Raw genomic sequence first — 12,352 nt, 5'->3', positions numbered from 1 at the left:
AATACTGCCTATTTTTCTTTAACGGTGCTTTTCATTCTATCCCTAAATTGTCATTCCAACTTTTCCTTGGGCGTCCTATACTTCTGGGTAACGGTGACTCGGTGACTTGTCCCTGGCTATTCTTACTATCCTTGATTCAGATATCCTGCTTATTTGTTTATTTTACTCTTCTTTTCTGTTCTTTACCGACGTATATATATTGTCTACCCCACATATGCGTCTGATTTCTTCACTTCTTACCCTGTCATGTAGTCCTTTTCCAGCAATCTTTAAGACCTTCGTTTCGTTGGTCTTCAGATGTCTTTGTGTTTTGCTGGTATCTGGTCTTTGTTTCGGCCGTGTAAGTCATAACTGGCCTAATAACTGACATATATTCGGGCCTTTGTTTTCACTCTTAGGTGTTAGTTTTTCCAAATTGTGTCATTTAGGCATCCGGCCATTCTACTGGCTTAAATTATTGGTCTTTTACCTCTTCTTCGATATTGTTGTCGGCTGATAGATTAATTCCCAGGTATTTGAAAGTAATTTCGTTGTATAACCTAATTGTCTAACTCCAATTTGCATCTTATTAGTTCTTTGGCATTACTAAGCTTTTGGTTTTTTGGGCGTATATTTTCATATTCATTTCTTTTGCGTTAATGTTGAATTCGTGCAGTAATCTTTGTAGGTGGTCTTCGCACTCTGCTACTAACACGGTGTCATCAGCGTAATAGATTATTTTATCTCTCTATCGCCCATTTTGTACCCTCTTTTTTTCTTCACTTGTTTTATTATTGCATCCAACATCTTGTTAAACAGTAGAGGGCTTAGTGAATCTCCTTGCCTGATTCGTGTGTTTGCTTTTATGAATTCTGCTATTATTCCATTGACTTTCATTTCTATTTTATTTCTTACATATATTTTCTATCAGTTTTATGATATCCAGTGGTAAATTTTTGTCAAATAGTAAGTGTATCGAAGTTCATGTATAATGTGTGTGTAAATGGACATAACAATTTAATAAATAATAAAATGTACTCACCACGTCCCCCATAACGCAGACCAAAAAACTTATGTAGATCATTAAAAAAATGACCAGCCTCACAGCGAAATTGTTGGTCATCACACCCGACATCTTATAGATACACTTCAGTAAGATATTGTTTGGTGTTTCATCGCCATGTGAAGCTATGTATTTGTTATATAGATATTCAGCCCATGATATCGGAAGAAAAATGAAAATAATGGGAACCGCGGTCGCAAGGAATGGCCACGTGGTAACGTCCCATCTGTAAATAAAAAATATTGATTAGTTGTTTTTTGCAAATTTTTTTTGTTTTGTTGATGAATATTATTAACTACAGTGCGGTCTATTTGATTATTAGGCTTAAGCTAAGCCTAAGCTTGCAATAAATGAAGAATTTGGTCTGTCACTAAACATAAAGAAAATGAAATTCATGGTTATACCAAAGAAAAATATTAGAAACATCAATCTACAGGTAAATAATAACACGATGGATTGATTTCCGAATTATAACTATTTAGGGACAAACATTAATGACACAAACGATTATACCAAAGAAATCAGGGTTAGAACAGAAAAGGCTAGAAGTGCATTCAATAATATGAAACAAATTTTATGTAGTAAAGACTTCAGTGTAAATGTTAAAGAACGAGTATTAAAGTGTTATGTGTTTCCTGTTCTTTTGTATGGTGTGGAGATATGGACTCTTAATAAACAATGTTTCAATAGATTGGAAGCATTTGAAATGTGGGCATATCGAAGAATGTTGAGAATCTCTTGGACAGACAGAATAACCCATGAAGAAGTACTGAAAAGATTGATAACAGCAGGAAGGCACTGGATTCCCTTAAAATAATTGCACACCCAAAGGTGAAAACATATATTATGAGAATGCGCAGTTAAATGTTTTTGGTATTTGATCTTCCTGGAGTAAATAACCCCTTTAATCGGCGATCTCGATATCTAAACGTTCCTAAAAACTACCAACATATAGCTGGCGTATATTCAATTTATAGCAACCCTGAACTGACAGTTATCGCATTGCACTTTATTTTTTGTTGACAACATTTCACCACTCGAATAAAACCCAATTAAAAAATGTATGTAGATACGTGTATTTGAGGACACCCTTATATACTTACTGTTTAAGCGTCAGATTCTGAATAATGTACACGCAAATTATTAATGCTGCAGCACTCAACAAATAATATTTGAATAGAGCATCCGGTATTTTCAAATATTCCATCTCTATTTTCCATTTATTGAAAAGAAGAAGAACGTTTATATCTTTTACTTTAACATATTGCCTAAAAAATAAATTAATAATTAGATAGTTCATTTAATCGTTATACTGGAAAAGTCAAACCAAAGTCAGTATTTCAAAATGTTTCCGAAAAATCTTGAATTTATAATATTGCCCACTATAAACCATATTGCCTTTCAACCCTATAACAAAAAGAAACTCCTAGTTAAGTCCTAAATTCATTGTTTCCTGAACTCATCCATATCAAACAGTATGACTCAATCATCTACACAAAAACTTATCTATAGTTGAAACCAGGTCGGTTCTTCTGTCACCATCACCAACGAAGTTATTGCTACCCACCGTGTTCCATATTACTGTAGCATCTAGACAGTCCAACTATATGCTGTAATGATAGCACTCAATTTTTTAACCAACAAAAACAAAACCTTGCAATCTGCACTGACTCACTATCCTCTATCCTAGATAAATAGATTTAAAGAGGTGGCTTTTCGGCCTATTCCATTGCCACTTTTTCAGATCTATTGTAGTCCTCTAGTCCTAGATAAGATTCTCTAGCCTGAGCCTTTTTTAAAAGTCTAATTGCTTCGAGACTAAACCTTCCATGTAGCTATTTGCTGGTGGATTTCCTTCTCCTAATGCAAAGAACCGCACAATTGCCAGACTGTCACACTGACATAGAATGTGCTCTGCTGTTTCTTCTTCCAGGTGACAGAATCTGCGCAGGTCATCATCTGACAATCCCATCAGCTTCAAGTGCATATTCAGCTTACAGTGCGCTGTTAGCAGACCTACTATAGCTTTGACTGTTTTCCTGTCTTTGCTTATTAGGTCTGCCGTTAATTTTGGTGAATGTTCTCTAATGAACTGTTTCGCTTGTCTTTGTACTTGGAAATTCCTCCACCATTCCAAAGATTTGTGAGCTATCCACTTTCTTGTAGCCGTTCTTGTAACTGCCTTTGCGACGCCGCAGAAGGGTTCCGGTCCAACGAATGGCATTGCTGAGCCTTGTTGTTTGGCCATTTCATCTGCTTTTTCATTGCCCTCATGAGACCGTAGTCTCACCAGGGTGATAGGTTTGACTTGAAATCAAACTCCTTCAAACAGTTTTAAGTTTGAATATCAAATTTCGTTCAGTTACGTTCGTTGTAAAGTGTGTGCTTTGTGCGATAATGTCTCAGTTGCGGATGGGAGGAGGGGAAGGATAGAGGAAATGCTCCCCCTCCCCCCAACAAGGCAAAAAGTTTTTTTTTTATTTTAAATAAACATAGAAATGTACTAGCTGATATGATACTTAAACCACAGACAGACAAATAAAGCCCTATAAACGCGCTAGTTTGGGTAATTAAGAAAACGTAATGCATATAGGTTAATATGTTTAAAATTTAAATACAAACATAACATTTGTGGAATGTATCTGAAAAAAAAATTAAATTATAGACATAAAACCAATAACCAATTTTTTAAGCATAACCGGCATAACATAATCTTGAATTTTTAAAAAATACTTTTGTATTGTACGTTTTCGAGCGAACAGACAGCTTGACACCTATGTCGTTTTCGACTTAGCCCTCAGATAAAAGAAATAGCACAAAAACTCTCATCTATCTCAACTATCAATTGACAAATCCAAGTTTATTTTTTTATTGCATCCCTTAACGAGAATTCTGACTAACAAGTGCTTTATTGCTGTTCAAAAGTCAAACGAATATCCGTTTCTGATATAGCGTGCGGTCTACGACACATAATTATAGTGCCGACAAAAAAACATTGAAATTCTACAAAGTGAATAAAACACATAAATTGTGAGAATTATTATTTTAATAATTGTTAATTAAATGTAATATAATTATTACTCTGTCATATTAATTTACTATTTTAGTTTGGAATAAGCCATAAACTTTTCTGCACACTATAATAATTGCACTGTAATAAATATGCGCAGTAGACCGCATACTATAGTAGCACCAAAATTTTTTAGTTACATTTAATTTTATAGCATACTTTCAATATTTAACATTTCAATAGTAATTTTACCATCTTAGAGTAGACAATGACGCGTAAATGAATCATTTTCTTGAATTTACGACTCTATCTTCACTAACAGTCGCTTCCCCTATCAAGTTATTTTTTTATGGGACTCATTGTATTTTTAATTTTGTTATCGGTAACTAACATCTAAGTCGACAAAAAAGTATATCTACTAAATAAATTATTTTTCAAACTTTCAAACTAGTTTGACAAACAGTTTGAATTTTCAAACCTGTAACCATGGACCAGTTTGACTTGACTTGAGTTATTTGTCAGAACGATTGACTTGAGTTTGACTTGAAATTATGTCAAACTCAAGTAAATTTCAAACATTCAAGTCAAACTTGTACAACTCTAGGTACTCAGACTACGGTAACTTTGCTACGGTCTTCCAGTTTATTTAGGATACACACACAATCCCATAATAGCTTACAATTGACCTCTACAGCATTGAGTTCCTTTAGCGCTGCCTGACTATCTGTGAAGATGACAACTGAACGGAGCGTTCTTTACTGCATTTCGATTTCTTCCAGTGATGGATCGCCGCTATTTCCTCCTGTAAAACTGTGACATCCTTAGATAGACTTACCCGGAAGTGTATCCCTTGATTTGTCCCTACTATGCTGGCTCACACACCTTCCGATATTTTTGAGCCATCAATGTACCAGGTAATAGCAGCTTGTACGGGTATGCCCATCCTCCATCCTATATATCAAATACATTTTATTCCCAAAATCCATTAATTCAAAGTATCCACAACGCATGCCTCAAATTAAAAGATAAAAACATATTGGTTAACATTACTTGGACTCCATCGCACGTAGATGTTACAGGAAATGAAAATGCAGATGAAGTGGCTAAAGAGGCATCCACAATAGAAACTATTCAACTTGGTATAGATTTGAAACATACAGTCAATCAAATAAACCTGATTGAGAGCCAACTGCATTTCGATTTCTTCCACGCAGTGATGGATTGCCGCTATTTCTTCCTGGAAAACTGTGACATCCTTAGATAGACTTACCCGGAAGTGTATCCCTTGATTTGTCCCTACTATGCTGGCTCACACACCTTCCGATATTTTTGAGCCATCAGTGTACCAGGTAATAGCAGCTTGTGCGGGTATGCCCATCCTCCATCCTATATATCAAATATATTTTATTCCCAAAATCCATTAATTCAAAGTATCCACAACGCATGCCTCAAATTAAAAGATAAAAACATATTGGTTAACATTACTTGGACTCCATCGCACGTAGATGTTACAAGAAATGAAAATGCAGATGAAGTGGCTAAAGAAGCATCCACAATAGAAACTATACAACTTGGTATAGATTTGAAACATAAAGTCAATCAAATAAACCTGCTTGAGAGCCTGGCAAACCCTTTGGAATAGAACAAGCTCAAAACTTCATGTTATTCAACCCAAAAACCCCGCCTCAAAAATACCAATACTTTGAAGAAGTGTAAAATTGTCATATGACAACTAAGAGTACGACATTGCTGGCTTACGAAATAAAAGTCTTGCGTTTTATAAGGCGTTCGATTCAAAATATTATTAAGAATAGAGAATAAACTTACTGATATTTTGAGAATGAAATCAAATTTATAGATTTCCCCATCTCCTCATTTACATCATTCGTCCTTTCATTATACCTCTTAATATTGTTGTTCATAAAAGCAGTTCTTCTCTTTAAAGTATTCGTACTCCTCCTAGTATCACTTGCTCTTTGGTTTTGAATTTTACTTTTTCTGAACATTCTCTCCTCACTGTGGCGATATTTCTGATCATCTATAAAAATTTTAACACTACTAGTTTTCGGCGAATCTTCTTCTATCACAGAAGGGACTCTTTGAAGCTGCTGTAACAGAGTTAAATTGCTTGGATAGGACCGTTGCTTCTTAAATATGGACGGTCTGCCTGGAGTTGTGGTTGGACTGCTTGGACAACTTTCTGATGTCGGTGATGGAAGTGGGTCCTTTTCTATCTAAAATTATAAATCAATAAAATGCTTGCAAGTATATGAAACCAGTTTATTAAACCTGAAAATGGTATAAATGGAAAGAAAGTAAAAATGAATAATAGAAATCCTTAAAGGACTAAAAAATTAATAACATCAAAAATAAGTAACCCAAAAGAAAGTAATAAGTAACGCAAAAAATTTAACATTGTTCAAAATATTACACAAAAAAAGAAAAAAAAATTTAATTGCCAACAGTTAGCTGTTGTTTAGGTTTAGTATCGGATATTCTTCTTCTTCTACAGCACTACAGCCCAAATTGAGCCTTGGCCTCCTTTATGTCTTGCCTCCACCCTTGCTTGTCTGTGGCTGCTCTTCTCCATATACGGACTCCTAAAAGGGCTTGTGCGTCGCTGCTTACTGTGTCTTCTCAGCGCTTTCTTGGCTTTCCAATCGGTCTCTTTCCCTGCATTCTAGCATTCAGTGCTCTTTTTGGTAGCCTATCCTCTCCCATTCTTATCACATGTCCGGCCTATTGCAATCTTTGCATTCTAACGAAGTCTGACAGGGGTGTTTCCTTATAAAGTTGATAAAGCTTGTTGTTGTATCGGCTTCTGAAGATTCCGTTTTCCCTCACAGGTCCTAGTATTCTTCTCAGTACTTTCCTTTCGCATGTGTCGAGTTTGTTTTTGGATGTTTCTTTCAGGACCCAGGCTTCACTGCCATAGCATGTTATTGGTCGAATTAAAGTTTTATAGATTCTCATCTTTGTATTTCGGTGGACACTTTTAGACCGAAATATGTGGGAGAGGGTAAAATAAGCTCTGTTTGCTGCGTTATTCTCTTCCGTAATTCTTCATCTTCTGATCCGTCGGCATATATTTCTACTCCCAGGTATGTAAACTTTTCAACCGTTTCAATGTCATCTTCATGTGTAATGTTTTGTGGAACTATATTTTTTTCTTTTCGTCTGAGTTATTATTTTTGTTTTCTCTGTGTTAATTTCCAGAGCTAGCAATTTTGTTTGTGTTTTTAACTCGGATATTGCCTACCCTACATCTGCGGAGGGTTTCAATATGCCTAGGTATGTAGGACCTATTTTCAGCTCTTGAATGGTTTCTGGCAATGGTTGTCTCTTTTTCCCTAAATGTCTCATAAATATTCGAATGGATTCATGTCAGGATAACCAGTGAACTATTCGAAAACGGGACTTCCGACAGTATTTGAGTAGTTCACAATGACTCACACAGTTTGTGGACACACATTATCCTACTTAAAAAAATTACCCCCAACGAAAGCGACATAAAGGACACTGTACTCCAGATACTGTCGTACGTATCTGTCTGCTGTTAGAGTTCCATGTTCGATGAAAATTAATTCGGTGCGTCCATTGAAAGAAATACCCGCCCATACTATAATACCTGGTCACCAAACGGCGTTCTGGGTGAAACATAGCAAGGTGCAAATATTTCTTCGGGTCTCCTCCATACACGTTTGCATCCAACTTGAAATCATAAGCCAAAACGGAACTCGTCACAAAATATTACAACACTCCATTGCAAGAACAGTCCAGTCAATATACACGAGCGGGACCCCTCAAAAAAGCGCTTAGTTTTCGAGATACTGGCCACGGAGGGTGAACGGCTAATTTTATTCCTACTTTATATTTTCGAGGGTGCTGGAAACGAAAATGAAGTTTATTTTGAATTTTATGTGGGGTAACATTGTCAAAATCGCAATGTCAACCTAAAAATAAAAAAAAATTAATCACGTTTTTTGCGTTTACCTCGCTACAATTCTGTTCCATTTTAATATTTTCTTCTGAAATTTTTCCAGTATATGGCTCTAACATTTCTGAAGACAACGGTATCTGCTTCAAGCTTACATTCTTATCCTGATAAAGGTTATGAACTTTTCAAACGAAAAGGTGCGGATTTGTGCATTGCAAAGTTTAATCGCAAAAGTTGTGTGACGAAGTTTAAAATTTAGCTTCCTATTCACATTTATGTTAAAGTAGAGAGTACAAAGAAGTTTTCTAATAAGTTTTATATCACAATGTTTAAAAAAAAAATAGTGCAACTTTTAATGTCGACGTTAGAAATCCCCAATATAACGCTTATTTTACGAGATCCTGACCATGGGTGGTGAATGGCTAATTTTGGTCTTAGATTATATTTTTGACCGTGACAAAAATGAAAATGAAATTTATTTTAAATTTTAGTTGGGGGAATATTGTCAAAATTGCAATTGTATCCTAAAAATAAAACAAAAATGAAATCACGTTTTTTTGCGTTTAGCTCGTTACAACTCTGCTCCGTTTTAATATTGTTTTCTAAACTTTGTACACTATATATCGCTCACATTTCTGAAGACACTGGTTTCTGCTTTAAGCTTTTAGTCTTATTCTATTAAAAGTTATGAATATTTTAAACTACAAGGTGCAGATTCGTGAATTGCAAAGTTTAATCGCAAAATTTAACAGACAAAATTTGAGGTATCGATTTTAAAATAAATTCAAAAATAAACCATGAGTACAAAGAAGTTTTCTGGAAAGTTTTGGATCAAAATGTTTTATAGAAAACAAATGGTGCATCGTTTAACATTTACGTTATAAATCCCCAAAATAACGCAAATTTTTCGAGATACTGATCATTGGTGGTGAATGGCTAATTTTGATCTTACTTTATGTTTTTGAGGGTGCTGAAAACGAAAATCAAGTTTATTTTGAATTTTAGGTGGGAGAACATTGTCAAAATGGCAATTGTGCTCTAAAAATAAAAAAAAAAGTTAAACCACGTTTTTCTTAAAATTAAAAGTTGCACCATATTTTTTCTGTAACACATCAAGACCTAAAACTCCTCATAAAACTTCTTTGAACTCTATGGTTTAACATGAATGAAATCAAATATATAAATTTTAAATTTTTTCACTTAATTTTTGCGATTTAACTCTGCAATTCACGAATCTGTACCTTTTATTTTTTAAAATTCATATATATATTATCGGTTTACAACGTTCTCCGTCTTCCGATACCCGTTCGCCATTCCTCTCTGTCCGCACATTGATCTACTTGCAGACCTCTTTCATCCATGGCTTTGGTTATTCCTGCCTGCCAACTATTCCTCGGTCTACCTCTTCTTCTTTTACCTTGCGGTCTCCAGTTTTGTATTTGTTTTGGGATTCTGTCTTCGTGCATTCTTTGTACGTGGCCAAACCATCGCAGTTGTATTTCATTGATTTCGTCATTTATTGTGTGCGTGACCTTCATTATTTCTCGTATTCGTTCATTGGTGACATGTTCTCTTCTTGACCTTCCTGCAGCTCTTCTCCAGAAATCCATTTCGGTGACCTCTAACATTTGTTTTGCTTTTTCCTTCATAGGCCATACTTCGCAGCTGTATGTTATGATGCTTTTCACTACGGCGTTATGGATCATTTTCTTGTTTTGGTTTTTTATCTGCTTGTCCCAGAGTACTGAGTTTAGAAGCGTAATTGCTTTCCTGCCTTAAGTATTTCGTTCTTTAATAGCTCCGTCCAGTGTTCCATCATTCGTGATTTTCATACCCAGGTATTTATATTCGTTATATTTACTGATTGTTTCTCCTCCTTCTAGTATTAAATCCTGCTGCATTCCACCGATATTCATGTATTTGGTTTTTCTTATGTTGATCTCTAGTCCCCATTTCCTGTATTTCTCTATTAGGTTTCTTGTCATGTAACATATATCATCGTAGTTTTGTGCTATTAATATTTGGTCATCTGCGAAACAAAGAGTATATAGAGTATGGTCATTTAGTAGAGTCCCATATTCTTGCATTTCAGTTTCCACTTTTTTTTTAAATTCTTCTTCTTCTTCTTTGAGTGCCTCTCCTATCGGAGATTGGATATCATTAGGGCGATTCTAATTTTATTTACTGCTGTTTTGAACAATTCGTTAGTGGTACAGCCAAACCACTCTCTCAAATTTCTCATCCAGGGCATTCTTCTACGGCCTGGATTTCTTCGTCCTTGGATTTTTCCTTGCATTATATTTTGTAGGAATGTGTACTTTTGTCCTCTCATCAGGTGGCCTAAGTATTCAAGTTTTCTCTTTTTTATACTCCGTAGAACTTCTGGCTCGTTATTTATTCTGCGTATTACTTCTTCATTTGTAATTTTATCCACCCAACTTATTCGTAGTATACGGCGGTAGCACCACATCTCAAAGCTTTCAAGATTTTTAATATTCCTCTGTTTAAGAGTCCATGACTCAACACCGTAGAGCAAAGTACTGAATACATAGCATTTTAACATTCTAGTTCGTAGATGAATACTAATATCACGATTACAAAATTTTTAAATTCATAACCTTTATAAAGAAAAAGACTGAAAGACTACAGTTATTTTCATAGTCTTTACAAAGGTAAGAAATATATGCTGCAGAAATGTTAGAAAAATATATTAAAATGGAACAGAGTTGTAGTGAGTTAAACGTAAAAATTCGTGACTTCACTTTTTTTTCATTTTTAGGTTAAAATTGCGAATTTGACAATGTTTCCTCACATAAAATTCAAAATAAACCACTTTTTCATTGTCAGCACCATCTAAAACATAAAATAAGACCAAAATTAGCCATTCACCTCCCATGGTCAGTATCTCAAAAAATAAGTGTTATTTTGTGAATGTATAACGTCTATTCTCCTTTTCATGAACATTTTTCAGTGCGTCACAAATTATAGAAAAAAAGGTAAGTCCGTGATAATACATATTTATGACATTTATTCTAACGTGACATTTTAGTTAAATCTGACAGTTGTCAAATTTTATTTTCAATTTGGAATAAAACCAAATCAATTGTGTCTATTGCATTTATAAAATGGTATTTTCTTTCATTTGTATAGTCTTATAAATTGTACAGATTATATTGATAATATTATTATTTTATTTAATAAATAATTCTTTTTTGATTATGGCGCCATCTATCGACAACTAGAATAATCACCGAACTAGAATAATTACCGAAGTATTCCCAGACGTGCCTTTTTTTCTGTCACATACAATTTAATGCGTTAGAGAGAAATCGAAAAACTGTGACGCACTGAAAGATGATCATGAGAAAAAGAATATATTAAAAGTTACGCCATTTTTTTTCTAATAAACATTTGTTAAAACTTACCAGAAAACTTCTTTGTCCACTATATTTTAACATCAATGTGATTAATAAGATAAATTTTTAATTTTGCTTCTCAACTTTTGCGATGAAACTTTACAATTCACGAATCTGCACCTTGTACTTTAAAAAATTCATAAATTTTACTAGAATAAGACTAAAATCTTAAACAGATACTGTTGTCTTAAAAAAAGTGAGCAACAAATAGTGTACAAACCTTAGAAAAAAATATTAAAATCGACCCGAGTTGTAGCGAGTTAAACGCAAAAAATCGTGATTTCACTTTTTTCTATTTTTATGCTAAAATTGCCATTTTGACAATATTCCCCCACCTAAAATTTAAAATAAATTTCATTTTCGTTTTCAGCGCCGTCGGAAACATAATCTAAGACCAAAATTAGTCATTCACTACCCATGGTCAGTATCTCGAAAAATAACCGTTATATCGGGATTTCTAATGCCGATAATAAAAGTTGCACTATTTTTTGTTCTATAAAACATTTTGATCTAAAACTTTCCAAAAACTTCTTTGTATTCTATACTTTAACATACATGTGAATAAAAAGCTAAATTTGAAACTTCGTCGCTCAACTTTTGCGATTAAGCTTTGGAATTCAGAAATCTGCACCGCTCACTTTAAAAAATTCATAACTTTTATTACAATAAGACTGAAAGCTTCAGGTAAGTACCATTTTCTTAAAAAAGGTGAGAAATATATACTGTAAAAATTTCAGAAAAAAAATATTAAAAAAGAACAGAGTTGTAACGAGGTAAACCCAAGAAAACGTGATTTCTTTTTTTTATTATTTTTAGGTTAAAATTGCGATTTTGACAATGTTCCCCCACATAAAATTCAAAATAAACCTCATTTTCGTTTTCAGCACCTTCCAAAAAATATAAAGTATGAATAAAACTAGCCATTCACCTCTCCGTGGTCAGTACCT

General features: G+C 34.2%; 1 protein-coding gene across 4 annotated transcripts in view; it reads right to left on the bottom strand.

Annotated features, from left to right (window-relative positions):
* Positions 1–12,352, bottom strand: part of LOC114327672 (adenylyl cyclase X E) — an 89,293-nt gene that overhangs the window by 20,764 nt on the left and 56,177 nt on the right. For all 4 annotated transcript variants that reach the window (XM_028276353.2, XM_028276355.2, XM_050642544.1 and 1 more), the window contains 3 exons: positions 5,880–6,286; positions 2,146–2,310; positions 1,022–1,268 (listed from right to left, as the gene is read on the bottom strand). In XM_028276353.2, coding sequence (XP_028132154.1) covers positions 1,022–1,268; positions 2,146–2,310; positions 5,880–6,286 — 819 coding nt within the window. The remainder of the gene's footprint in view (positions 1–1,021; positions 1,269–2,145; positions 2,311–5,879; positions 6,287–12,352) is intronic.

Source organism: Diabrotica virgifera, chromosome 2 (assembly GCF_917563875.1).
Source record: "Diabrotica virgifera virgifera chromosome 2, PGI_DIABVI_V3a".
Taxonomy (NCBI): domain Eukaryota; kingdom Metazoa; phylum Arthropoda; class Insecta; order Coleoptera; family Chrysomelidae; genus Diabrotica; species Diabrotica virgifera.
Note: the sequence above shows the minus strand (reverse complement) of the source record. Positions and strands in the feature narration are given on the sequence as shown.